A 24,961-nucleotide genomic window follows, 5' to 3' on the forward strand; every position below is an offset into this window, starting at 1 on the left:
CCATTTAGTTAACACTTAATATTTCCAGGGCAATACTAAATTGTCTAAAGTGCAAAGTTCTCAAGTTTCATCTACAAATTGTTGTGTCCCTTAAATAACACTCACTGCTTTAGATTATATAATGTGGAACATGGAACTAAAATCTAATTTGATGTTACAGAGCCAATTCCAATTGAACTCTACCTTTTTTTAATGGAATATTTGGGACATGCTTTCATTATGGAAGCACTGTTTTGGGACCTGTTTATCATTCTAATCCACAGATATCACACACTCTTTTGAGATCTCTCAATCAGTGTATTTGGTATAAACCTGTGTCTAAACTTGTAATTTCTAAACCAAAGAAGTCTGTAAATGTTGTATATTGCTCTCTCATTAGGGGTTTGTGATTTGAATACTTGCATGATTCCCGTTTGCTCCAGATAAATTAGTCTACAAAATAACTGTGCGGGCTAAATGCATTGCATCTGATTCTGGTCATGACTATGTAAAATATTCAATAGTTTATATTTCTGCCTTAAAAAAGTAACACCTTCAATATCAATGAGTGGTTTTTAATTTATAATAAAAAAATTCACAAGGAAATGCAGAAATTCACATTGTTCAAAAGTGTTTTTGATACAACAAACGTGCAAAATGATAGCTTTCAGCGTTAGATACGTTGGGATCTCAAGTTTGTTCTGGAGAGTCTTGTTCCCATATTCAAGAATGAGTAGGTCAGAATGATCCAACACAGGGCATTCTAAATCAGGTACTCTGCTCAAAATAATCCAGAAGAAGAATACAAAATAATCCAAGGGAGATTATTACACCCATCGATAGGGTTTTATAATCACTGGTCTTAGCTGCAGCCCAGGCCTTGTGTCTTGGTCATCATCGTAATGGCTTTGGGTTTCAGTTGTTTTACTGTGTTCTTTATATCCGCCTTAGTCTGCTTTAGTGAAGTCTTCAACATATAGGCAACCCTTCTGAAGCCTTCCTCCAGGTCCACACCAGTCCTCCCAGAGCACGGCTGGACAAACCAATCCCTATTTCCACATACCCTTCTCAGGTCCAACCTGTGGGTGATCTCCTGTGGGCTTGCTGCCCCGGGGAGGTCCTGCTTATTGGCCAGCACCACCAGAGGAAGGCTTTTTAGACTCCCGCTCCTCAGCACCTGTTGTGTGATGTAAAAGATCAGTATACACATTATTATACCCCATGACAACATGGCCTAATATGACAAGAAATAGATCTGGATATGACCTGTAATTTATTGACATTCATGCATCAGGATAAGGCTGAATTGTATAAAACATTTTTTTATGAATAAATAATGACCTGATGAAGCTCTTTCTTTGCCTCATCCAAACGCCTGCGGTCCCAGCTGTCCACCACAAACACCAGGGCCTCCGTGCCCGGGTAGTGGTGCTTCCAGTGGGGCCTCATCCTCTGCTGGCCTCCCACATCCCACACGGTCAACCCCGGACCCCTCGCCTCCGTCTCCAGCATCTCCACGTTGAAGCCCACGGTGGGCACGGTGATGACAGACTCGTTGTACTTGAGCTTGTAGAGCAGGGTGGACTTCCCCGAGCCATCCAGGCCCAGCATCACAATCTGAGCCTGATGAGGGTGTTTAGACCCATGCAGTCCCATGCTCAACCCAAACACAGGTCCTGTTGTCTGGAGAAGAAGGCTGGCTTGTGTTGTTGTTGCTGCCTCAGCTCTGTGCAGCAATGCCCTGCCCACAGTTACTTTGTGCTCTGCTCTGTAAGCTCTGTCTTTTTCTGAGCTCAGGCTGTGATGAATCCCCTCTTATTAAAGCAGGGTGCAAATCAGAATGGCTTATGTACACCGAGGAGGCAGCAAGACCACTCCCCCTGTTGTTGTAAGATGCCCAAGTCATTACACAGCTTTCGGTAAAGCTTTTTATGTCTCTGGTGATGGTTCAGGTTAGAGCCTCTGTGACTTATATTACTATTGCACTGCTGAAATCGTCACCTGCTTCAGACCATCACACTTAGCAGGAAGTCCTTTTTAGGGTGTAGGGGGGATTTGTGTTCCTTCCTGAGTGACCGTCTCCTGGAAATTGCATCAGAGTGACAGTTTTAGACCAGTAGGTCATGGGTACTTATCTGGCCTGTAAGGTTAGCGGATTACATTATACAGTTATCTTTGAAGCCACAACATGCCAGACCAGCACTCCATCACAACAAAACCATTTGGGAAAGTTGGCTGAGGGTGTAGATTCCAGGCACCATAGCATGAGATAACTTTCATAGTCCCCCATATAGATAGGCCGGTCTATTGTTCAAACATAAACGTCATTATTAGTATCACCAGTATAAATCATATAATAAATCATATATATTTTAGGCTTAGGCTACACCCATTTACAAATCTAATTTTATTTGTCACATACACATGGTTAGCAGATGTTAATACGAGTGTAGCGAAATGCTTGTGCTTCTAGTTCCGACAATGCAGTAATAACCAAAGAGTAATCTAACCTAACAATTTCACAACAGCTATCTTATACACACAAGTGTAAAGGGATGAAGAATATGTACATAAAGATATATGAATGAGTAATGGTACAGAACGGCATTGGCAAGATGCAGTAGATGGTATCGAGTACAGTAGATACATATGAGATGAGTAATGTAGGGTATGTAAACATTATATTAAGTGGCATTGTTTAAAGTGGCTAGTGATACATTTTTTACATGTATGGCAGCAGCCACTCAATGTTAGTGGTGGCTGTTTAACAGTCTGATGGCCTTGAGATAAACAGCTTCTATCAGTCTCTTGGTCCCTGCTTTGACTGTACTGCACCTGTACTGACCTCACCTTCTGGATGATAGCGGGGTGAACAGGCAGTGGCTCGGGTGGTTGTTGTCCTTGATGATCTTTATGGCCTTCCTGTGACATCGGGTGGTGTAGGTGTCCTGGAGGGCAGGTAGTTTGCCCCCGGTAATGCGTTGTGCAGACCTCACTATCCTCTGGAGAGCCTTACGGTTGTGGGCGGAGCAGCTGCCGTACCAGGCGGTGATACAGCCCGACAGGATGCTCTCGATTGTGCATCTGTAGAGGTTTGTGAGTGCTTTTGGTGACAAGCCAAATTTCTTCAGCCTCCTGAGCTTGAAGAGGTGCTGCTGCGCCTTCTTCACCACGCTGTCTGTGTGGGTGGACCAATTCAGTTTGTCTGTGATCTGTACGCCGAGGAACTTAAAACTTTCTACCCTCTCCACTACTGTCCCGTCAATGTGGATAGGGGGGTGCTCCCTCTGCTGTTTCCTGAAGTCCACGATCATCTCCTTTGTTTTGTTGATGTTGAGTGTGAGGGTATTTTCCTGACACCACACTCCGAGGGCCCTCACCTCCTCCCTGTTAGCCGTTTCTTTGTTGTTGGTAATCAAGCCTACCGCTGTAGTGTCGTCCGCAAATTTGATGATTGAGTTGGAGGCGTGCATGGCCACGCAGTCGTGGGTGAACAGGAAGTACAGGAGAGGGCTCAGAACGCATCCTTTTGGGGCCCCAGTGTTGAGGATCAGCGGAGTGGAGATGTTGTTACCTACCCTCACCACCTGGGGGCGGCCCGACAGGAAGCCCAGTACCCAGGGCGGGGTCGAGATCCAGGGTCTCAAGCTTGATGACGAGTTTGGAGTGTACTATGGTGTTAAATTGTGAGCTGTAGTCGATGAACAGCATTCTCACATAGGTATTCCTCTTGTCCAGATGGGTTAGGGCAGTGTGCAGTGTGGTTGCAATTGCGTCGTCTGTGGACCTATTGGGGCGGTAAGCAAATTGGAGTGGGTCTAGGGTGTCAGGTAGGGTGGAGGTGATATGGTCCTTGACTAGTCTCTCAAAGCACTTCATGATGTCGGAAGTGAGTGCTACAGGGCAGTAGTCGTTTAGCTCAGTTACCTTAGCTTTCTTGGGAACAGGATCAATGGTGGCCCTCTTGAAGCATGTGGGAACAGCAGACTGGGATAAGGAGTGATTGAATATGTCCGTAAACACACCAGCCAGCTGGTCTGCGCATGCTCTGAGGACGTGGCTGGGGATGCCGTCTGGGCCTGCAGCCTTGAGAGGGTTAACACGTTTAAATGTTTTACTCACAGCGGCTGCAGTGAAGGAGAGCCCGCAGGTTTTGGTAGCAGGCCGTGTCAGTGGCACTGGATTGTCCTCAAAGCGAGCAAAGAAGTTGTTTAATCTGTCTGGGAGCAAGACATCCTGGTCCGCGACGGGGCTGTTTTTTTTTTTGTAATCCGTGATTGACTGTAGACCCTGCCACATACCTCTTGTGTCTGAGCCGTTGAATTGCGACTCTACTTTGTCTCTATACTGACGGCTTAGCTTGTTTGATTGCCTTGCGGAGGGAATAGCTACACTGTTTGTATTCGGTCATGTTTCCGGTCACCTTGCCCTGGTTAAAAGCAGTGGTTCGCGCTTTCAGTTTCGCGGGAATGCTGCCATCCACGGCTTCTGGTTTGGGAATAATAAATCATATATATTTTCGGTTTAGGCTACACCCATTTATCTACACTGAACAAAAATATAAACACAATGTGTAAAGTGCTGGTCCCATGTTTCATGAGCCGAAATAAAAGATCACCAAAATTTTCCATAAGCTTATTTCCCTCAAATTTTGCGCACAAATTTGTTTACATACCTGTTGGTGAGGATTTTAAGCTTTGTCAAGATAATTCATCCACCTGATAGGCATGTCATATCAAGAAGCTGATTAAACAGTGTCATTTTAAACAATTAAAGGACACTCTAAAATGTGCAGTTGTCACACAACACAATGCCACAGATGTCTCAAGTTAAAGGAGTTTGCAATTGGCATGCTGACTGCAGGAATGTCCACCAGAGCTGTTGCCAGATAATTAAAAATGTGTATATTTTTTTTATTTCACCTTTATTTAACCAGCTAGGCTAGTTGAGAACAAGTTCTCATTTACAACTGCGACCTGGCCAAGATAAAGCATAGCAGTGTGAACAGACAACACAGAGTTACACATGGAGTAAACAATTAACAAGTCAATAACACAGCAGAAAAAAAAAGAAGTCTATATACATTGTGCATGAGGAGGTAGGCGAATAATTACAATTTTGCAGATTAACACTGGAGTGATAAATGATCAGATGGTCATGTACAGGTAGAGATACTGGTGTGCAAAAGAGCAGAAAAGTAATAAATAAATAAATATAAACAGTATGGGGATGAGGTAGGTAAATTGGGTGGGCTATTTACCGATAGACTATGTACAGCTGCAGCGATCGGTTAGCTGCTCAGATAGCAGATGTTTGAAGTTGGTGAGGGAGATAAAAGTCTCCAACTTCAGCGATTTTTGCAATTCGTTCCAGTCACAGGCAGCAGAGAACTGGAACGAAAGGCGGCCAAATGAGGTGTTGGCTTTAGGGATGATCAGTGTTGCCATCGTGACCAGTGAACTGAGATAAGGCGGAGCTTTACCTATCATGGACTTGTAGATGACCTGGAGCCAGTGGGTCTGGCGACGAATATGTAGCAAGGGCCAGCCGACTAGAGCATACAGGTCGCAGTGGTGGGTGGTATAAGGTGCTTTAGTAACAAAACGGATGGCACTGTGATAAACTGCATCCAGTTTGCTGAGTAGAGTATTGAAAGCTATTTTGTAGATGACATCGCCGAAGTCGAGGATTGGTAGGATAGTCAGTTTTACTAGGGTAAGTTTGGCGGTGTGAGTGAAGGAGGCTTTGTTGCGGAATAGAAAGCCGACTCTAGATTTGATTTTAGATTGGAGATGTTTGATATGAGTTAATTTCCCTACCATAAGCCAACTCCAATATCGTTTTAGATCATTTGGCACGGCCTCACAACCGCAGATCACATGGAACCACTCCAGCCCAGGACCTCAACATCTGGCTTTTTCACCTGCAGGATGTCAAAGTGGGGGTGGGGGGTGGTTTGCAGAATAATATTTCTGTCTGTAATAAAGCCCTTTTGTTGGGAAAACTCATTCTGGTTGGCTGGGCCTTGCTCCCACGTGGGTGGGCCGTTGCCCTCCCAGGCCCATCCATGGCTGCTCCCCTGCCCAGTCATATGAAATCCATAGATTAGGGCCTAATTTATTTATTTCAATTGACCGATTTCCTTACATGAACTGTAACTCAGCAAAATCTTTGAAATTGTTGCGTTTATATTTTTTTAAAATATAGAAGTGCTGAAAACAGGGCACGTGAATTGTTAGATCAAAACAACAAATCAAGGTATTCTAACAGTTTATTAGATTAATAAAATAATTAAGTTCATAAACTACTTACTTACCATTATAAATCAATTTAAGTATACCTTAAACGTAAAGTGTTACCTGGATTTACCCAGTCAACATCTAACACCATGTATCCCATTTACTGTACAAATTCAGAACAAAAACACTGTACAAAACAAGTGCTATTGACAAACCAATCAGTCTTCTTTAGGCCACTCACCAGCACGGTCGTTGAAATATACCGTATCTGCAGATCTCTCAAACTAATCAAATATAATTTATCAACATCATTTTTTCTCTCCCATGAATGAAGACCAAGAAAGATCATTAATCCTTTTATTGTTATCAGTTTGATTTTATCTTAAAATACACAGATATATATATATTTTTTACAGTTTCTTAAATTCAACAAAAACAAATACAAACTCCACATAAACATTTGGTAACATACAGTGGGGGAGAACAAGTATTTGATAACCTGCAAAATCGGCAGTGTTTCTTACTTACAAAGCATGTAGAGGTCTGTAATTTTTATCATAGGTACACTACAACTGTGAGAGACGAAATCTAAAACAAAATCCAGAAAATCAGTGTATGATTAAGTAATTAATTTGCATTTTATTGCATGACATAAGTATTTGATCACCTACCAACCAGTAAGAATTCTGGCTCTCACAGACCTGTTAGTTTTTCTTTAAGAAGCCCTCCTTTTCTCCACTCATTACCTGTATTAACTGCACCCGTTTGAACTCGTTACCTGTATAAAAGACACTTGTCCACACACAATCAAACAGACTCCAACCTCTCCACAATGGACAAGACCAGAGAGCTGTGTAAGGACATCAGGGATACAATTGTAGACCTGCACAAGGCTGGGATGGGCTACATGACAATAGGCAAGCAGCTTGGCGCAATTATTAGAAAATGGAAGATGTTCAAGATGACGGTCAATCACCCTCGGTCTGGGGCTCCATGCAAGATCTCACCTCGTGGGGCATCAATGATCATGAGGAAGGTGAGGGATCAGCCCAGAACTACACGGCAGTACCTGGTCAATGACCTGAAGAGAGCTGGGACCACAGTCTCAAAGAAAACCATTAGTAACACACTACGCCGTCATGGATTAAATTCCTGCAGCGCACGCAAAGTCCCCTTGCTCAAGCCAGCGCATGTCCAGGCCCGTCTGAAGTTTTGCCAATGACCATCTGGATGATCCAGAGGAGGAATGGGAGAAGGTCATGTGGTCTGATGAGACAAAAATAGAGCTTTTTGGTCTAAACTCCACTCGCCGTGTTTGGAGGAAGAAGGATGAGTACAACCCCAAGAACACCATCCCAACCGTGAAGCATGGAGGTTGAAACATCATTCTTTGGGGATGCTTTTCTGCAAAGGGGACAGGACGACTGCACCGTATTGAGGGGAGGATGGATGGGGCCATGTATCGCGAGATCTTGGCCAACAACCTCCTTCCCTCAGTAAGAGCATTGAAGATGGGTCGTGGCTGGGTCTTCCAGCATGACAACGACCCGAAACACACAGCCAGGGCAACTAAGGAGTGGCTCCGTAAGAAGCATCTCAAGGTCCTGGAGTGGCATAGCCAGTCTCCAGACCTGAACCCAATAGAAAATCTTTGGAGGGAGCTGAAAGAGCCCCGAAACCTGAAGGATCTGGAGAAGGTCTGTATGGAGGAGTGGGCCAAAATCTCTGCTGCAGTGTGTGCAAACCTGGTCAAGAACTACAGGAAACGCATGATCTCTGTAACTGCAAACAAAAGGTTTCTGTACCAAATATTAAGTACTGTTTTTCTGATGTATCAAATACTTATGCTATGCAATAAAATGCAAATGAATTACTTAAAAATCATACAATGTGATTTTCTGGAGTTTTGTTTTAGATTCAGTCTCTCACAGTTGAAGTCTACCTATGATAAAAATTACAGACCTCTACATGCTTTGTAAGTAGGGAAACCTGCAAAATCGGCAGTGTATCAAATACTTGTTCTCTCCACTGTACATTATTTCAGAACTGAAAAAGCACAAACATACTAATCTAGTAAAATACCTCTTTTGTTAATAAACCAAAGAGTTGGTGCATTGCTTTCTTCATTGCAGATGTGGAGGAAGAGGATAACATGGGAACAGTACAGTGCCTTCAAAAAGTATTCAGACCCCTTGACTAGTTCCACTTTTTTTTAGGTTACAGACTCATTCTAAAATTACATTGTCCCCCCCTCAAATATACTCATAATACCCCATAATGACAAAGCAAAAAACGTTTATAAAAAATACATTTTAAAAAGTGCTAATTTATTAAAAAATAAACTGAAATATCACATTTACTTAAGTATTCAGACCCTATACTCAGTACTTTGTTGAAACACCTTTGGCAGCGATTACAGAGTCTTCTTGGGTATGACGCTACAAGCTTGGCACACCTGTATTTGGACATTTTCTCCCATTCTTCTCTACAGATCCTCTCAAGCTCTGTCAGGTTGGATGGGGAGTGTTGCTGCACAGCTATTTTCAGGTCCCTCCAGAGATGTTCAATCGGGTTCAAGTCCGGGCCCTGGCTGGGCCACTCAAGGACATTCAGAGACTTGTCCCGAGAGCCACTCCTGCATTGTCTTGGCTGTGTTCTTAGGGTTGTGACCAAAGTGTCAGTGACCTGAGGGTTCTTGTTAACCTCCCTGACCAAGGCCCTTCTCCCCCGATCGCACAGTTTGGCCTGGCCGTCAGTTCTAGGAAGAGTCTTGGTGGTTCCAAACTTCTTCCATTTAAGAATGATGGAAGCCACTGTGTTCTTGGGGACCTTCAATGCTGCAGACATGTTTTTGTACCCTTCCCCAGATCTGTGCCTTGACACAATCCTGTCTCGGAGCTCTACGGACAGTTCCTTCGACCTCATTGCTTGTTTTTTGCTCTGACAACTGTGTGACCTTATATTGACAGGTGTGTGCCATTCCAAATCATGTCCAATCAATTGAATTTACCACAGGAGGACTCCAATCAAGTTGTTGAAACATCAAGGATGATCAATGTTAACAGGATGCACCCGAGCTCAATTTCGAGTCTCATAGCAAAGGGTCCTAATACTTATGTAAATAAGGTATTTCTGTTTTTGCTTTGTCATTATGGGGTATTGTGTGAGGAATTTTATTTGTTTAATCAATTTTAGAATAAAGCTGTACCGTAACAATTTGTAGAAAAAGTCAAGGAGTCTGAATACTTTCCAAAGGCACTGTATGTACATTCATGTCACACTTCCTTGTCTCACGGAGACATCTGTGATGGTATTCTACACGTGAGATATATCTACATGCGATGTGCATGTTTAACGAACATTACAAACCAAGGAGTTAGTTTTGGCAACAAATTCATGAGGAAATGTATATAAAAAAAATAAGGCAACAGGTAAATATTCCATTCAAAGGCTTCATATTATGTTTTGAGTCTGTCAGTTTACAGAAATAAACTTAAAGTAAGCTGTACTATATGACAGACCGTGACGGTCCCTGATGTCGAGGGAGCATGAGTCCATAGAACTAAACCCAACTTCAGAAAGACAATCGGCTGCCAAGGATCAGAATAAAGACGTGTCGGGTATTCAAACAGTAGAATGCCACCACGCAAGACTGGCATAACAATAACAGCATGGCGCAAACATTTGTGCAACTAGTGTCAAAGTGATTCCTAGATCAGGGTTAACATGGGATTAGAGTTAAATAAATGTTTTCTGGGCAGACGGATGACCACAGATCGTTGTCGACAGACAGGCATAGATGACATCATTAGTAGTCTGCATGAATGAGGAACGATATCTATTATATTTAGTACCAATAAACTACAGAACTTCAAAATACAGTTGCAATTCTCAGTGCAGTCATTTGGGGGTACTCAACTGCAGGTCAAAAATCAACATGGCGCTAGGGAGCTGACAGGTTTAAATGTCTATGGAGCCGACAGACAAGATGGCCAATGTTTAGAACGACAGATCAACGTTAGAAATCAAGGGGTGACAGTGAAGAATCAAACTGAATGTGATTTGACATGATACACTCATGCAGGCAACAGTCCGTTGTTGAGGACCGCAGAGCATGCATCTCCTAATGCCATCTTAATCAAATCAGTCACTGTCTGTTTGATTGCCCCCCCCCCCAAACAAATAGGCCATGCCAGACAAAACAGAAGAGAACACAGTTACGTTTGTCTAGTCTGAGCTGTCTTTAAACAGAAACTATTTAGCCCCTCCGGCTAACCAAACAGGTGTTCAGTTACAGCTGCTCTGATGTATGTAAGCACCAAATCAGGTGACGACTGCTGATAAAGGTTCTCTCAGAGATGTACAAATCACTGCAACTTGGTCTCGACTTCAAATTATGTTGATATCTTGGTGTACCCCTTCTGCAAAATAGTAACACAGTGTAGGGCCTGGAGGATGACTGCTTAGAAAACAACTAAAAAACATTAATGATACGTTATGTGGATTGAAGAAAAAAACGAAACAAGTGACTGTTCGAGAGTGTGAGTGAATTTGTATGTGTACATTTTAGTGTTTGCATCATGGTGGCGAATGGCTCATTTCTGTAAATATCTTCAATACAAACAGTTCTCGCTCCAAAAACTGCCGGCTTGTTTTCTCTTTTCTTTTAAACCTATGCACACACATACATATATATTCATATATAATATAGATCTCTCCTTTGGATGTATCAGTAGGTCTACTGCTCTGCGGCCTTGCCACCGGCACCTTTGAACTTGACCACCATGACGGTTATGTTGTCCGGGCACCCGCGGTAGAAAGACTGCAGGACGATGCTCTTGGCGCCAAAGTGGGGTTCGTCGAGGCGCTCTTTGATGAAGCGTACGGCCTCCTCGTTGCTGAACGCGTCCCACAGCCCGTCCGACGCCAGGATCATAAACTCTGGCTGCAGCTTATCTAGGTCAAAGGTCATGATGTCGGGGTTGGGGATGACAACATTCAGGTTCTTCAGAGGGTAGTCGCCCAGCGAACGAGACATTGCCAGGACGCCCTGAACACGCCATGAACCATTGAAACTGATGAAGCCACCTGGAGGGGGGAGGATGGGGAGAGAAAGGGAGGACAGAGAGGAGAAAACAATGGCTTTTAGTTACAGCAGATGAAGAGATAAAACACATTTTTTGTGTTCCTAAGACCATGAGCAGATCCATCCAATCTTTATCAACTACAGTATGAAGCCATTCAAGTGAAGGGGGGAATAAACGGATCAGCGCACAAAATGTATTTTCTTTGGTTTCACATCTTTTCACTGACACAATGGTTTATATTGGACACAGTTCACATACAGTACTGAAGTTCAAAGGTAAAGCAGAAAAATAAACAGTATTCAGGAGAGGTCTGCGCTGCCCTGTATGTTTGCATTCTCTCCCACTGCCAGAGCCCCGAGCCAGGTTACTAGAGAATTACCCATGAAGAGGAATCAGAGTAACACACTGGATGAAAGGCTTTACTTGGAAGCCATACTCAACGGGAGGGAAACACAGGGTTACCCTTAACTTGAACCCTGCATCATAATAGCTATATAAAAACCGTCATAATATTTTATTTGATCTTTATTTAACTAGGCAAGTCAGTTAAGAACAAATTCTTATTTACAATGACAGCCTACCCCGGCCAAACCCTAATGACGCTGGGTCAATTGTGCGCTGCCCTATGGGACTCCCAATCACGGCTGGTTGTGATACAGCCTGGAATCGAACCAGGGTCTACAATGACGCCTGTAGCACTGAGATGCAGTGACTTAGACCGCTGCACCACATGGGAGACCCAAGTAATAATAATGACAGAGCAGATGTTGTAAACAGTCATGGAAGCTGGTGTGAACTTATGACCACTGATTTTACACTTACTTACACATAGTTACTTAGGTCAGTTACTGGAAACTGCTAGCCAACTAGCTTACCCAGTTTGTGTGTCATTTGCGGTCATGACTTTTTGCAGCTCCACTAGCAACCTGTAGATGGCGATGGTGAGCTATGGACAGCCACAAATAACAATAGTGTGTCCTTCTTGATTTGTTACTCATTTGACTAAAGGCTCAATTCCATTAAAATCACTTTCACATGAAGGAGAACATGAAACAGTATAAAATGACAATTACATCACAGGCTAATGGGCTCTGTAGATGTTTTTTGGGGTTATCTTGAGGAGTGCATTCCATTCCTCACTTACTGGCCCCCCTGATCTATATAAAGCTATGATGTCATCAAGGAAACGTTAAGATAATAATCGGAGATCAAGGTGGTGGGAGTAGTCATGGATACTGCTCCTGATATATATATATTTTTAATTTCATTTGGCAGAGGCATGGTTTACCCCTCAGTATAGCTGCACTATAACAGCTGAACCAGGGATAGTTGTGTAGTTTCCTCTACAGTTAAAACTCGTTTTTCAAACACTCAAATGTCTTGTTAACAAACTATAGTTTTGATAAGTCGGTTAGGACACCTACTTTGTGCATGACAAGTAATTTTTCCAACAATTGTTTACAGACAGATTATTTCACATATAATTCACTGTATCACAATTTCAGTGGGTCAGAAGTTTACATACACTAAGTTGATTGTGCCTTTAAACAGCTTGGAAAATTCCAGACAATGATGTCATGGCTTTAGAAGCTTCTGATAGGCTAATTGACATAATTTGAGTCAATTGGAGGTGTACCTGTGGATGTATTTCAAGGCCTACCTTCAGTCTCAGTGCCTCTTTGCTTGACATCATGGGAAAATCAAAAGAAATCAGCCAAGACCTCAGGAAAAAAATGGTAGACCTCCACAAGTCTGATTCATCCTTGGGAGCAATGAAGGATGAAGGTACCACGTTCATCTGTACAAACAATAGTACGCAAGTATAAACACCTTGGGACCACACAGCTGTCATACCGCTTAGGAAGGAGACGCGTTCTGTCTCCTAGAGATGAACGTACTTTGGTGCGAAAAGTGCAAATCAATCCCAGAACATCAGCAAAGGACCTTGTGAAGATGCTGGAGGAAACAGGCACAAAAGTATCTATATCCACAGTAAAATGAGTCCTATATCTCTATAACCTGAAAGGCCACTCAGCAAGGAAGAAGCCACTGCTCCAAAACCGCCATAAAAAAAGCCAAACTGCGGTTTACAACTGCACATGGGGACAAAGATCGTCCTTTTTGGAGAAATGTCCTCTGGTTTGATGAAACAAAAATATAAATGTTTGGCCCTAATGACCATCGTTATGTTTGGAGGGAAAAGGTGTCGCTTGCAAGCTGAAGAACACCATCCCAACCGTGAAGCACGGGGGTGGCAGCATCATGTTGTGGGGGTGCTTTGCTGCAGGAGGGACTGGTGCACTTCAGAAAATAGATGGCATCATGAGGGAAGACAATTATGTGGATATATTGAAGCAACATCTCAAGACATCAGTTAAAGTTAAAGCTTGGTCGCAAATGGGTCTTCCAAATGGACAATTACCCCAAGCATACTTTCAAAATGGCTTAAGGACAAAGTCAAGGTATTAGAGTGGCCATCACAAAGCCCTGACCTCCATCCCATCACAAAGCCCTGACCTCCATCCTATAGAAAATGTGAGGGCAGAACTGAAAAAGCATGTGCGAGCAAGGAGGCCCACAACCCTGACTCAGTTACACCAGCTGTCAGGAGGAATGGGCCAAAATTCACCCAACTTATTGTGGGAAGCTTTTGGAAGGCTACCCGAAACATTTGATCCAAGTTAAACAATTTAAATGCAATGTTCCCAAATACTAATTGAGTGTACGTAAACTTCTGACCCAGTGGGAATGTGATGAAAGAAATAAAAGCTGAAATAAATCAAATCATTCTCTCTTCTATTCTGACATTTCACATTCTTAAAATAAAGTGGTGATCCTACCTGACCTAAGACAGGGAATTTTTACTAAGACTAAATGTCAGGAATTGTGAGAAACTGAGTTTAAATGTATTTGGCTAAAGGTGTATGTAAACTTCCAACTTCAACTGTATAAATGTTTAAGATTAGAGCTAGTGGTGGAGAGAACTGATCCTAAACCAGTTATTAAGGCATATCCTTTTGCTCACCAGCCTTCTTGATCCTCTTGCGTTCTTTGAGCTGGTAGGGCTTGTGATCATGTGACAGGGCGATGGCATTGCCATCTTTGTCACAGAGGACTCCGCGCGAGTCGCCAACGTTCGCCACCGTCAACTCTTTATCAGACAGCAGGGCCACCAGACATGTGGTACCTGAGAGAGGGAGGACGGGGAGGACAAAGATGAATAGAATCATGTTAGTCTTGAATAGAACGTGAACATCCTATTGCCAAAGTCACTGTATAGTAGGGGAGGTAGTTCTGCTCTAATCAGTGACTTTGGTCACTGAAATCACAATCAAATACAAGGGAGGAGCGAAAACTCGCAGACACTTAGCCCTCCGTGGAATGACTTTGACACATGCGCTATAGCGTGAGATTGCACAAACAAACCCTCTCCAACAATACACAGCCACAGCCCTTTGAAAACAGCACTTAAAAAAGTTGTCCTCTTTGGGTTGTTTTCTTCTCCCTTTCCCTTCTTTGTTTGGTTTCCCAGTCTCTGGGCTGAGACTGAAGCCCATTGTCTGAGATCCAAAGCCCTGCAGTGAGAACATACTAGTCTGTTTGACCATCTGTCTGTTTGCACACCACACAACCCAGAACAGGGCATAGGGGTATGGGAACATCTGACCACCCCAAGGAGGAGAGATGCTTTGGGACTGGCAGGTAGAGGGAGTGAGGGGAGGTCCATTTCATTGAATGAACCTGCCTTCAGTTTCAACCCTGCGCCTACATTGCATGTCTACACTTGTGATGTGATTGTGATTTTCCATTGCAGGAATTGGGTTATACTCTGCCGTTTCAGGGCTTAGTGAGAAATTAAACAGGTCCAGCTCCCTGGTGATGTGTTTTTCCATTCGCTTCAATCATTTAGAGGCAAAGACCCTCCGAGCCGCCTGAAACTGATCAAGAAATAATGTAGGAAGAGAGAAAAATGGGGGGAGTGAGATGCAGAGCACGAGATTGTGAATAAAAAGGGGAAAGAGGAGGAGAGAAGTCGAGGGCGAGTGAAGGGAAAATTAGATTACTTCTCAGCAGGACTGTGATTTTATTATTCCCATTTATAGCTTTGGATGAGGGAAAAAATGACAAAACAAACAGAAAACGGAGCCAGAATGAAAGAGGGGAGAAGGAGAGGATGGGGCAGACAGCAAGAAAGTGGGGGTAGAGAGAAAGGGAGGATGAGGCAGACAGCGGGAAAGTTGGGGGTAAAGAGAAAGAGAGGATGGGGCAGACAGCGGGAAAGTGGGGGGTAAAAAGAAAGAGAGGATGGGGCAGACAGCGGGAAAGTGGGGGTAGAGAAAGAAAGGATGGCGCAGACAGCGGGAAAGTGGGGGGTAAAGAGAAAGAAAGGATGGCGCAGACAGCGGGAAAGTGGGGGTAGAGAGAAAGAAGATGGGGCAGACAGCAGGAAAGTGGGGGATAAAGAGAAAGAAAGGATGGCGCAGACAGCGGGAAAGTGGGGGGTAAAGAGAAAGAGAGGATGGGGCAGACAGCGGGAAAGTGGGGGGTAAAGAGAAAGAAAGGATGGCACAGACAGCGGGAAAGTAGGGGGTAAAGAGAAAGAGAGGATGGGGCAGACAACGGGAAAGTGGGGGTAGAGAGAAAGAGAGGATGGTGCAGACAGCGGGAAAGTGGGGGTAGAGCGAAAGAGAGGATGGGGCAGACAGCAGGAAAGTGGGGGGTAAAGAGAAAGAGAGGATGGGGCAGACAGCAGGAAAGTGGGGGTAGAGAGAAAGAGGATGGGGCAGACAGCAGGAAAGTGGGGGGTAAAGAGAAAGAGAGGATGGGGCAGACAGCGGGTAAGTGGGGGTAGAGAGAAAGAGGATGGGGCAGACAGCGGGAAAGTGGGGGTAGAGAGAAAGAGAGGATGGGGCAGCCAGCGGGAAAGTGGGGATAGAGAGAAAGAAAGGATGGGGCAGACAGCAGGAAAGTGGGGGGTAAAGAGAAAGAGAGGATGGGGCAGACAGCGGGAAAGTGGGGGGTAAAGAGAAAGAAAGGATGGCGCAGACAGCAGGAAAGTGGGGGGTAGAGAGAAAGAGAGGATGGGGCAGACAACGGGAAAGTGGGGGTAGAGAGAAAGAGAGGATGGGGCAGACAGCAGGAAAGTGGGGGGAAAAGAGAAAGAGGATAGGGCAGACAGCGGGAAAGTGGGGGGTAAAGAGAAAGAGAGGATGGGGCAGACAGCGGGTAAGTGGGGGTAGAGAGAAAGAGAGGATGGGGCAGACAGCGGGAAAGTGGGGGTAGAGAGAAAGAGAGGATGAGGCAGCCAGCAGGAAAGTGGGGGTAGAGAGAAAGAGAGGATGAGGCAGCCAGCGGGAAAGTGGGGGTAGAGAGAGAGAGGATTGGGCAAACAACGGGAAAGTGGGGGTAGAGAAAGAGAGGATGGGGCAGACAACGGGAAAGTGGGGGTAGAGAGAAAGAGGATGGGGCAGACAACGGGAAAGTGGGGGTAGAGAAAGAAAGGATGGGGCAGACAGCAGGAAAGTGGGGGTAGAGAAAGAGAGGATGGGGCAGACAGCAGGAAAGTGGGGGTAGAGAAAGAGGATGGGGCAGACAGCAGGAAAGTGGGGGTAGAGAAAGAGGATGGGGCAGACAGCAGGAAAGTGGGGGTAGAGAAAGAGGATGGGGCAGACAGCAGGAAAGTGGGGGTAGAGAAAGAGAGGATGGGGCAGACCGCAGGAAAGTGGGGGTAGAGAAAGAGAGGATTGGGCAGACAGCAGGAAAGTGGGGGTAGAGAGAAAGTGGAAACAAGGTGGGAGATAGGAGAGTGAACACAAAAGTTGGCCATTCTATCTTTTCATCTCTCTGTGTGTGTCTAATCCTCTCCTGCTCCGGTCGACAACTGGCACCTCTGTACCATGCCGTTCAGCTAATTATTTCTTAATCGGGCTCCCGTTGTGATGGAGAAAATGGGCTGTACTGCCCTGCAAGCGCACCCTTCCCCAATTAGTTTCACAGAGCCGCACACACACATACAGTGCCTTGCGAAAGTATTCGGCCCCCTTGAACTTTGCGACCTTTTGCCACATTTCAGGCTTCAAACATAAAGATATAAAACTGTATTTTTTTGTGAAGAATCAACAACAAGTGGGACACAATCATGAAGTGGAACGACATTTATTGGATATTTCAAACTTTTTTAACAAATCAAAAACTGAAAAATTGGACGTGCAAAATTATTCAGCCCCCTTAAGTTAATAATTTGTAGCGCCACCTTTTGCTGCGATTACAGCTGTAAGTCGCTTGGGGTATGTCTCTATCAGTTTTGCACATCGAGAGACTGACATTTTTTCCCATTCCTCCTTGCAAAACAGCTCGAGCTCAGTGAGGTTGGATGGAGAGCATTTGTGAACAGCAGTTTTCAGTTCTTTCCACAGATTCTCGATTGGATTCAGGTCTGGACTTTGACTTGGCCAAGCTAACACCTGGATATGTTTATTTTTTAACCATTCCATTGTAGATTTTGCTTTATGTTTTGGATCTTGTTGGAAGACAAATCTCCGTCCCAGTCTCAGGTCTTTTGCAGACGCCATCAGGTTTTCTTCCAGAATGGTCGTGTATTTGGCTCCATCCATCTTCCCATCAATTTTAACCATCTTCCCTGTCCCTGCTGAAGAAAAGCAGGCCCAAACCATGATGCTGCCACCACCATGTTTGACAGTGGGGATGGTGTGTTCAGCTGTGTTGCTTTTATGCCAAACATAACGTTTTGCATTGTTGCCAAAAAGTTCAATTTTGGTTTCATCTGACCAGAGCACCTTCTTCCACATGTTTGGTGTGTCTCCCAGGTGGCTTGTGGCAAACTTTAAACGACACTTTTTATGGATATCTTTAAGAAATGGCTTTCTTCTTGCCACTCTTCCATAAAGGCCAGATTTGTGCAATATACGACTGATTGTTGTCCTATGGACAGAGTCTCCCACCTCAGCTGTAGATCTCTGCAGTTCATCCAGAGTGATCATGGGCCTTTTGGCTGCATCTCTGATCAGTCTTCTCCTTGTATGAGCTGAAAGTTTAGAGGGACGGCCAGGTCTTGGTAGATTTGCAGTGGTCTGATACTCCTTCCATTTCAATATTATCGCTTTCACAGTGCTCCTTGGGATGTTTAAAGCTTGGGAAATCTTTTTGTATCCAAATCCGGCTTTAAACTTCTTCACAACAGTATCTCGGACCTGCCTGGTGTGTTCCTTGTTCTTCATGATGCTCTCTGCGCTTTTGACGGACCTCTGAGACTATCACAGTGCAGGTGCATTTATACGGAGACTTGATTACACACAGGTGGATTGTATTTATCATCATTAGTCATTTAGGTCAACATTGGATCATTCAGAGATCCTCACTGAACTTCTGGAGAGAGTTTGCCGCACTGAAAGTAAAGGGGCTGAATAATTTTACACGCCCAATTTTTCAGTTTTTGATTTGTTAAAAAAGTTTGAAATATCCAATAAATGTCGTTCCACTTCATGATTGTGTTCCACTTGTTGTTGATTCTTCACAAAAAAATACAGTTTTATATCTTTATGTTTGACGCCTGAAATGTGGCAAAAGGTCGCAAAGTTCAAGGGGGCCGAATACTTTCGCAAGGCACTGTACCTCTCCTTTTCCAATTAAACCATCATCCTAGCACAAACATACCACCATCTGATTAGCTCAACGTTGCCCCGTGCACATCCACAAACCCAATTAAATCTAGCATACCTACATAGACTGACTTCTCCAAATTAGCCTAGCATACCTGAGCTAGTTCACTCCTTCAATTAGCCAAGGATACAGATTGATTTCTCCAATTAGCCTAGCATATCTACGTTAGTTCACATTTTTAATTAACGTAACATAATGTACCTAGGCTAACTCTCTTCTTCAATTAGCTAGGCTCTACCCTGTTCCGCTCTCTTTTTTCTGAGCATTAGACATGGCCTGGGCATGTCAAATTCTCCAATTAGCCTACTTTAGTGTGTGCACATAACTATGTCCATGCCATTGTCTACCCACTTTCTAAAAATTAAAAAATAGAACGAACATCTACTACCCAGTCCAAACGAAATGGCTTTCTCATATATCCTGTGCTGGTCTAGATATCAGCTTTTCCCTATTAACCCCAGGTCCTGACTATAAAGAGAGTAGTGGTCCTCTTAGACATACCAGGCCAAAGAAATGTTAAATAAATAACGCACTGTAATAAAAGACGGTTTGAATAGACTTAGCTCTTGGCCATTTCATCAGGGGCCTCTCACTCACTTTTCTCTTTTTCCTTCTATTGTTCCCAGATAAACAATGGATGGCTGGATGAAAGAAGCGAGGGATACATCTGATAGGTTGCCCTGGGGACTCTGTTCGCCCTGATAACAACAAAAGCTCAACGCTTCAGTCCCTAAATGAGCTACCCGCTCAATCAGATATAAGGACAACAATCAAAAACAATTACCAGTCCAACTGACCCCCCCCCAAAAAAAAGACTCAGGGAGGCAGTTGGGCTGAAAACTCAGAGCAATTTCAATACATGGCTGACTAATGCCTTGCAACACAAAAGCATAACTTTTTTTTAAATGTAGCGTATCTTTATGGTAAGATTATCTTTGGGCTCAAACTTAAATCATTCTTCCTGTCGTCCAAACAAAGGGATGAGTGAAATACAGGAGGATAATGAACATAATGGGGCTAAGAGGGGGACGGTTGAAACCTCAGTCTGGGAATCAACAGGGCATCTTTCTTTGGAGGGAAAGGAGGGATGGGAGGGAGGGAGAGAGGAAGGGGTGGAGGGGTGGAAGGGATGGGAGAGAGGGAGGAATGGATGAGAGAGGGGTGGGAGAGAGGAAGGGATGGAGGGGTGGAAGGGATGGGAGAGAGGGAGGAATGGATGGGAGAGAGGAAGGGATGGAGGGGTGGAAGGGATGGGAGAGAGGGAGGAATGGATGGGAGAGGGGTGGGAGAGAGGAAGGGGTGGAGGGGTGGGAGAGAGGAAGAAGTGGGAGAGAGGAAGGGGTGGAGGGGTGGGAGAGAAGGAAGATGGGACTTGTGAGTAGGCTAGTTTAGCCTTTTCCACTAGACTGAGTGACGCAGATCACACAATCGATTTCTATCAGCATCTGGGATTTCTGCAGAGAGGAGGAGGTCAAAAGGGAGGTGAGTGGTCCCGTGTGGCTCAGTTGGTAGAGCATGGCGCTTGCAATGCCAAGGTTGTGGGTTTGATTCCCACAGGGGACCAATATGATAATGTATGTAGTCACTACTGTAAGTGGCTCTGAAGAAGAGCGTCTGCTAAATGACTAACATGTAAATGACAAACAGAGGTAGTGCCTTCACTAAGTGGGCACGTCGCAGGAGGAGAAACCCAAAAGTCAACTGTCACGCCCAGCCCGGGAGTTAGCTTGTTATGGTCTCGGGTACAACACGGGTTCTACTTTTACAATCATGGTGTCACATGACCTCCAGTAGAATGTGACTGACACAGCCTGACCGCTTGAAAGGCCTTTTCATACCAGCCACGCATTCAATTACACACTCATCCGAGTCACGAGGTTCTGTGCTGTGAATAAACTACTATAGTGAACTGTACACTCTATAGGATAATACACTCCATCACTCTCTCTCCCCCAACTCCCACTCAGAATAATAAAGTTACATGCAAAGAATTATATTCCGTAGAACACCCTCTGGAATTCTCACTAGTTCGTTCTCTTCCTCTCGGACGCTCTCCCTCTTTCTCCACCTCCCACTCCGAACATTAAGTTATGTCAGGATCCCGAATCCCCGGAGAGAGGCAGAGACATTGCGTGTGCTGCATTCCTAAAATCGCAGTGTGTGAAGCGAGTCTTTACCACCAGCTCATCATTAATATTTTAGCTCCCTCTTCCCTACATTCTGAATATACCATCATTGGATCTGTTGTGACAACTTCGCTCCCCCTCTCTCCCCCCCCCCCCCCCCCCCTCCCCCCTCCCCTCTGGTCCTGTGGGTGCTATACGAGTACGGGTGGCGGTGAAGATGGATGGCGCTCCATCTCCCTCGCTCTATGAGTTCAGGACGACACTCTTCCCCTTTCAGTATCACCTTCTGTCATCTTTATCATATCACCAACCCTATTTTTGTCCCTTGGCTTACTCTCTTTCCCTCTGTTCCATACACTGGCCCTTTGTCTCTGTCCAACCCTTTTCTCTCTCTTTTGTCCTCCTTCCCCGTTCTTTCTATTCCCCTTACCATGTAACTCTATACCCTCTGGCCCTCCACACAGGGCATTCAGAAAGTATTCAGACCTTTTCACGTCTAAAACTGATTAAATAGTTTGTCCCTCATCAATCTACACAAAATAACCCATAATGAAAAAGCAAAAACAGGTTAAGATGTTTTTTTGCTAATTTATTAAAACTTTTAAAAAGACGGAAATATCACATTTACATAAGTAACCACAACCTTTACTCAGTACTTTGTTGAAAGCGATTACAGCACTGAGTCTTCTTGGGTATTGACTATACAAGCTTGGCACACCTGTATTTGGGGAGTTTCTCCCATTCTTCTCTGCAGATCCTGTCAAGCTCTGTCAGGGTGGTTGGGGAACGTCACTGCACAGCTATTTTCAGGTCTCTCCAAGATGTTCAGAGCACTCTGGAGGAAGTTTCATCAAGGATCTCTGTACTTTGCTCTGTTCATCCTTCCCTAAATCCTGACTAGTCTCCCAGTCCCTGCAAAAAAAGTTTGGTACCCTTCCCCAGATCTGTGCCTTGACACAATCCTGTCTCTGAGCTCTATGGACAATTCCTTGAACCTCATGGCTTGGTTTTTGCTCTTACATGCACTGTCAACTGTGGGACCTTATATAAGAACAGGTGTATGCCTTTCCAAATCATGTCCAATCCGTTTAATTTACCATAGGTGGACTCCAATCAAGTTGTTGAAACATCAAGGATGATCAACGGAAACAGGATGAAACTGAGCTGAATTGAGTCTCATAGCAAAGGTTCTACTTTATAAGGTATGTTTTTTTTTTAGTTGTAATAAAATGTGCAAACATTTCTAAAAACCTGTTTTAACTTTGTCATTATGGCATATTGTGTGTAGATTGATGGGGTAGGGATTTATTTAATCCACTTTAGAATAAGGCTGTAACAAAATATGGAAAAAGTAGAATACTTTCCGAATGCTCTGTACAGTGCCTTCAGAAATTATTGACACCCCTAGACTTTTTCCGCATTTTGTTGTGTTACAGCATGAATATAAAATCGATGAAATTGAGTCTCACTGGCCTACACACAATACCCATAATATCAAAGTGGAAATATGTGTTTAGACATTTTTACAAATGATTTTAAAATGAAAAGCCTAAATAAGTCCAGGAATACAAATTTGCTTAATAAGTTGCATGGACTCACTCTGTGAGCAATAGTGTTTAATATGATTTTTGATCGACTACCTCATCTCTGTACCCCACACATACAGATAATTGTACGGTCCCGCAGTAGAGCAGTGAATTTCAAACAGATTCAACAAAGATGAGGGAGGTTTTCCAATGCCTCGCAAAAAAAGGGCACCTATTGGTAGATATTTAAAAAGCAGAGTATCCCTTTAAGCATGGTGAAGTTATTAATTACACTTCGGATGGTGCATCAATACACCCAGTCACTACAAAGATTCCGGCAACTGAGTTAGGAAGGACGCCTGTGAGGAAGGAAACCGCTCAGGGGATTTCACCATGAGGCCAACAGTGACTTTAATACAGTTAGATTTAAATGGCTGTGATGGATCAACAACATTGTAGTTACTCCACAATACTAAGCTAATTGACAGAGTGAAAAGAAGGAAGTCTGTACAGAATAATATTCTAAAACATGCATCTTGTTTGCAAAAACACACTAAAGTAAAACTGCAAAAAAAAATCTGTGGCAAAGCAATTCACTTTTTGTCCTGAATACAACATATTACTGAGTACCACTCCATATTTTCAAGTATAGTGGTGGCTGCATCATGTTATCAAATCACATTTTACTTGTTGTATTCGGCGCATGTCACAGGTGTAGAACTTCGTGAAATGCTTACTTACAAGCCCTTAACCAACAATTCAGTTAAGAAAAATAAGTGTTAAGAAAGTATTTACTAAAATAAACTGAAGTAAAAAATAAATACATAAGAACCTTTTTTTTGAAAAATAACAAAATGAAAGATTAACAATAAAATAACAATAGCGAGGCTATATACAAGGGGTACCGGTACAGAGTCAATGTGCGGGGGCACAGAGGTAAAGTGGCTATGCATAGATAATAAAACAGAAAGTAGCAGCAGCGTAAAATGCAAATAGCCCGGGTAGCCATTTGATTAGCTGTTCAGGAGTCTTATGGCTTGGGGGAGGAAGCTGTGTGAAGAAGCCTTTCGGACATAGAGTTGGCGCTTCGGTACCGCTTGCCATGTGGTAGCAGAGAGAACAGTCTATGACTAGGGTGGCTGGAGCCTTTGACAATTTGTAGGGCCTTCCTCTGACACTGCCTGGTATAGAGGTCCTGGATTGCAGGAAGCTTGACTCCAGTGATGTACCAGGCCGTACGCACTACCCTATGTAGTACCTTGCGGTCGGAGGCCGAGCTGTTGCCATACCAGGCAGTGATGCAACCAGTCAGGATGCTCTCAATGGTGCAGCTGTATAACTTTGAGGATCTGAGGACCCATGCCAAATATTTTCAGTCTCCTGAGGGGGAATAGTTTTGTCGTGCCCGACTGTCTGTTTGGACGACTGTGTGTTTGGACCATGATAGTTCGTTGGTGATGTTGACACCAAGGAACTTGAAGCTCTCAACCTACTCCACTTACAGCCCTGTCAATGAGAATGAGGGAGTGCTCGGCCCACCTTTTCCTGTAGTCCACGATCATCTCCTGTCGTCTTGATCACATTGAGGGACAGGTTGTTATCCTGGCACCATACTGCCAGGTCAATGACCTCCTCCCTATTGGCTGTATCATCGTTGTCAGTGATTAGGCCTACCACTGTTGTGTCATTGGCAAACTTAATGATGGTGTTGGAGTCGTGCTTGGCCATGCAGTCATGAGTACAGGAGGGGACTGAGCACGCACCCCTGAGGGGCCCCCGTGTTGAGGATCAGCGTGGCGGATGTGTGGGTACCTACCCTTACCACCTGGGGTCGGCCCGTCAGGAAGTCCAGGATCCAGTTGCAGAGAGAGGTGTTTAGTCCCAGGGTCCTTAGCTTAGTGATGAGCTTTGAGGGTACTATGATGTTGAACGCTGAGCTGTAGTCAATGAATAGCATTCTCACATAGGTGTTCCTTTTGTCCAGGTGTGAAAGGGCAGTGTGGAGTGCAATAGAGATTGCATCACCTGTGGACCTGTTGCGGCGGTATGCAAATTGGAGTGGATCTAGGGTTTCTGGGATAATGGTGTTGTGAGCCATGACCAGCCTTTCAAAGCACTTCGTGGCTACAGACGTGAGTGCTACGGGTCAGTAGTCATTTAGGCAGGTTACCTTGGTGTTCTTGGTCACAGGGACCATTGTGGTCTGCTTGAAACATGTTGGTATTACCGACTCAGTCAGGGACAGGTTGAAAATGTCAGTGAAGACACTTGGCCAGTTGGTCAGCGCATGCTCAGAGTACATGTCCTGGTAATCCATCTGCGGC

General features: G+C 44.3%; 2 protein-coding genes across 2 annotated transcripts in view; both read right to left on the reverse strand.

Annotated features, from left to right (window-relative positions):
* Window positions 1–538: 538 nt before the first annotated feature.
* On the reverse strand, window positions 539–1,945 carry LOC110507633 (ADP-ribosylation factor-like protein 14). Its single transcript, XM_021587745.3, has 2 exons — window positions 1,321–1,945; window positions 539–1,156 (listed from the first exon to the last, which is right to left on the reverse strand). The coding sequence occupies exons 1-2, from the start codon at window positions 1,633–1,635 to the stop codon at window positions 842–844; spliced, it is 630 nt and encodes a 209-aa protein (XP_021443420.1). The 5' UTR covers window positions 1,636–1,945; the 3' UTR covers window positions 539–841.
* A 4,616-nt stretch (window positions 1,946–6,561) lies between these two features.
* The window catches only part of LOC110507635 (protein phosphatase 1L), a 46,648-nt gene continuing 28,248 nt past the window's right edge, over window positions 6,562–24,961 (reverse strand). The window contains exons 3-4 of the mRNA XM_021587749.3: window positions 14,331–14,492; window positions 6,562–11,306 (exon numbers count right to left, since the gene is read on the reverse strand). Of these exons, the coding sequence (XP_021443424.1) occupies window positions 10,957–11,306; window positions 14,331–14,492 (512 nt within the window). The 3' untranslated portion in view covers window positions 6,562–10,956. The remainder of the gene's footprint in view (window positions 11,307–14,330; window positions 14,493–24,961) is intronic.

Source organism: Oncorhynchus mykiss, chromosome 27 (genome assembly GCF_057628025.1).
Source record: "Oncorhynchus mykiss isolate SJ-2025 chromosome 27, ASM5762802v1, whole genome shotgun sequence".
NCBI lineage: Eukaryota > Metazoa > Chordata > Actinopteri > Salmoniformes > Salmonidae > Oncorhynchus > Oncorhynchus mykiss.